The 2,938-nt window shown below is 44.4% G+C and overlaps 1 protein-coding gene across 1 annotated transcript; it reads left to right on the plus strand.

The window, feature by feature from the left end:
- Window positions 1-2,714, plus strand: LOC124198231 (alpha-amylase-like). The gene is made up of 5 exons (XM_046593963.1): window positions 1-158; window positions 313-663; window positions 734-926; window positions 992-2,328; window positions 2,433-2,714. Exons 2-5 carry the CDS (start codon window positions 314-316, stop codon window positions 2,608-2,610), a joined length of 2,058 nt encoding a protein of 685 aa, XP_046449919.1. The 5' UTR covers window positions 1-158; window position 313; the 3' UTR covers window positions 2,611-2,714.
- The last annotated feature ends 224 nt before the right edge of the window (window positions 2,715-2,938 follow it).

Here is a 2,938-nt window from a genome sequence, read left to right on the forward strand (position 1 = left end):
ACATTTGATGCAAGCGGAGCAATTATCAGATGCGGCATTATGTCGTTATTCACTATTGAATTAACAAAACTACATCACCTAGCCAATCAGTTAACGGTGATTCTGCATGAAAAGCACAACTAGATTCTAACCAAGCGTGTTCAACTTAAATTTTTAAGGTAAATTCTTGATACAAGAAAATCAGATTCTATTCAATTTTAAATCATGACAGGAACCATAAAGTGCATTAGCAAAGGAATTGAGCTATGAGCTTTATAAAATCTAGAGATTGGATTAACTAATAACTATAAGCTGTTAACTTTTTGGTAATAGAATGAAGTTGTTCTTGCTGGTGATTGGGTTGCTGTTTTTGGGTGTTGGACAAAGTAAAGTGTTGCTACAAGGCTTTTGGTGGGATTTTTGGAACGATAACTACCCGAATGCATGGGCCGACTATTTGGCCGAGCTGTCACCGAGGCTGGCCGAAATAGGCGTCGATTCCGTCTGGATACCACCGACAATAAAAAATCCAGGCTATTGGGTAGGTTATGCACCATTCGACCACTACGATCTAGGAGACAAGTATCAAAAGGGTTTCACTGGAACGCGAATCGGGACTAAAGATGAGCTACTCCGTATGGTGGCCATTATGCATGCAAATGGAATTGATGTCGTTCAAGATGGGTATAAACGCTTATCTGCTATTTAGATGTTACTTCGGCAGAGTCTCCTAAACTTTTTGTGACACATTTAGAGTACTCAACCATGTAACGGGAGCCGGAGCGAGCGATGGTTCCGGAGGGTCTGATCCGGCTGCTTGGAATGATAAATATACAAACTTCCGTTATGTCAGTTTCGCCACTCCCGTCACGACAGATAACGAAGCTGATTACCTTTCCCGAGCTGGAAGATTTCCAAAGAACTGGGAAAATTTCCACAACAATCCAGTATTATTTTATACCGTTAATTTCAGAATGTTGACATGTGCAATACATATTTTCTTATTTTTTAGGGACACGATTGTTTGTCCGGAGATATTTGCGCTGGATATTGGGGACCTGACGTCTGTTACTATCCAGGTGCTTACGGACAGAGCTCGAATGCCATACACAATCCTCCGCAGTCGTCCGATTACATGCGAAACGAAATGCGCAGCTGGCTCATCTGGTACAAAAAGCAAATGGGAATCGACGGATGGAGATTTGACGCTGTCAAACACTTTTTGCCGTCCGCCATGGAGGACTTCCTTTACAATCTGCAATTTAGCGCCGGATGGGCTAGCGGTGGAGATGAAATGTTCGCCGTGGGAGAGTACGTTGGAGGAGGCGCAGAACTTGACAACTGGTGTGCCAGCGTTCAAAATCGAGCGGGAACTTTTGACTTTGGTCTTCGAGGATCCATTTATGGAATCATCACTGGTAATGGCAACTTTGACATGGGATCCATCCCAGGGGCACAGCAAGGAAACCGATTGCGAACCGTGCCATTCGTTAACAATCACGACACATTCCGGCCAATCTTGACCACCGATGGTAATTACAATGGCTGGGACACTTCACAAGAACTGGCGGCCCATATAGATCCTTACGATGGACGCCTATCAGCTGCTTATGCTGTCGCTTTCGCCGTCGATGGAACTCCCACTGTTTTCATCGAGGACCTTTTCGATTTGGGAAAACTTGGCAATCGATTCACTCACGATCCTAAAGTCGCTGCCCAGTTGCCTATGCGGTCGGATATTGCCAACATTATCTGGTGCCACCAGCATCTTCGTTTCAAAGAGGGCGCATACAAAGTACCTCACGGATCCGGCGATCTTTTGGTCATCGAACGAAGCGCCAAGGCCATTATAGGCGTCACAGACAGTTGGACCGTATGGCAAACCGTCACTATAGGAACCGATTTCCCGGCTGGCACAGTCCTGAAGGATCACTCTGGGGCCACTGTCGAAACTGCAACTGTTGGAGGAGACAAGACAGTCACTATTAAAGTTCCACCTTGCAACGGCGAAGCTCTCAATGGAAGAAGGTGTTACGCCATCTGGGGTCCCCTTACTCCGCCTGGTTACACTGCTAACGTGCGCGAAACAACCCAAGAGTGGGAAATGGCCGATGATTTGGGCGACAGTCATCCGCTTTCGTTGCAGCAAGGCGGCCAGCTGCCAGCTTATTCCGTTGAGACCCGAACAGTTGGAAAGATTTTCGTCGCGGCTTCTTCGCCCGTTACCTTCTATCTTTTCTTAGCCGATTCTTTGAATGGAGTAACCGTCGAGCTCTACAACGACCAAACGCTCGTCCACAGTGAATCACCCAGCGTCACAGGAAGCTATACTCCTAATTTCACCGGATGGTAATAACATAATGGGCTTACGCCCTACAGGCATAACTTGTCGAATGACTCTTTGATGATATTACGTAATGATTCGTTTTTGTTATTTTTTTTTTCGTTTTAAGGCTAACCATCAAGGTTAGAAATACGGAGGCCACATCACCAGGGCAAATAGTTTGGGTGGTCATGACATACAAACCCCCTGCCCAAGTCACAACGGATCTTTTTGACTCGAAATTGAACGCCACCGGTGATTGGGACCTTTATCATCGAATGGTTAATTGGCCGCGATCTAAACTCTGAAATTGAATAAGGTTTCATTGCTTCGTTTGTTTGTTTTTTACTTTAGCAAACCGTGCTTCATTACAAATATTAACGGGACACAGAATAAACTTGAATTAAATATTCTTTGTCCAATCTTAAAAGTAAAATCAACTTTATCCAGGATTGATCAATAATTAGAATTAATATAATAGTGCAAGTAGACGATTAAATTTGTTTGGCTCCTCAATCCTCATTGGAAATTGGAGAAACAAATTAATCGGCAAATCGATCAACACCAAACGAAGTACGGTACTAGCGGCTTTTATCTAGTTAATAGTTCCCCAAGGTAGGTTATGGGTGTGGGATA

The sequence above is a fragment of the Daphnia pulex genome, chromosome 1 (assembly GCF_021134715.1).
Source record: "Daphnia pulex isolate KAP4 chromosome 1, ASM2113471v1".
NCBI lineage: Eukaryota > Metazoa > Arthropoda > Branchiopoda > Diplostraca > Daphniidae > Daphnia > Daphnia pulex.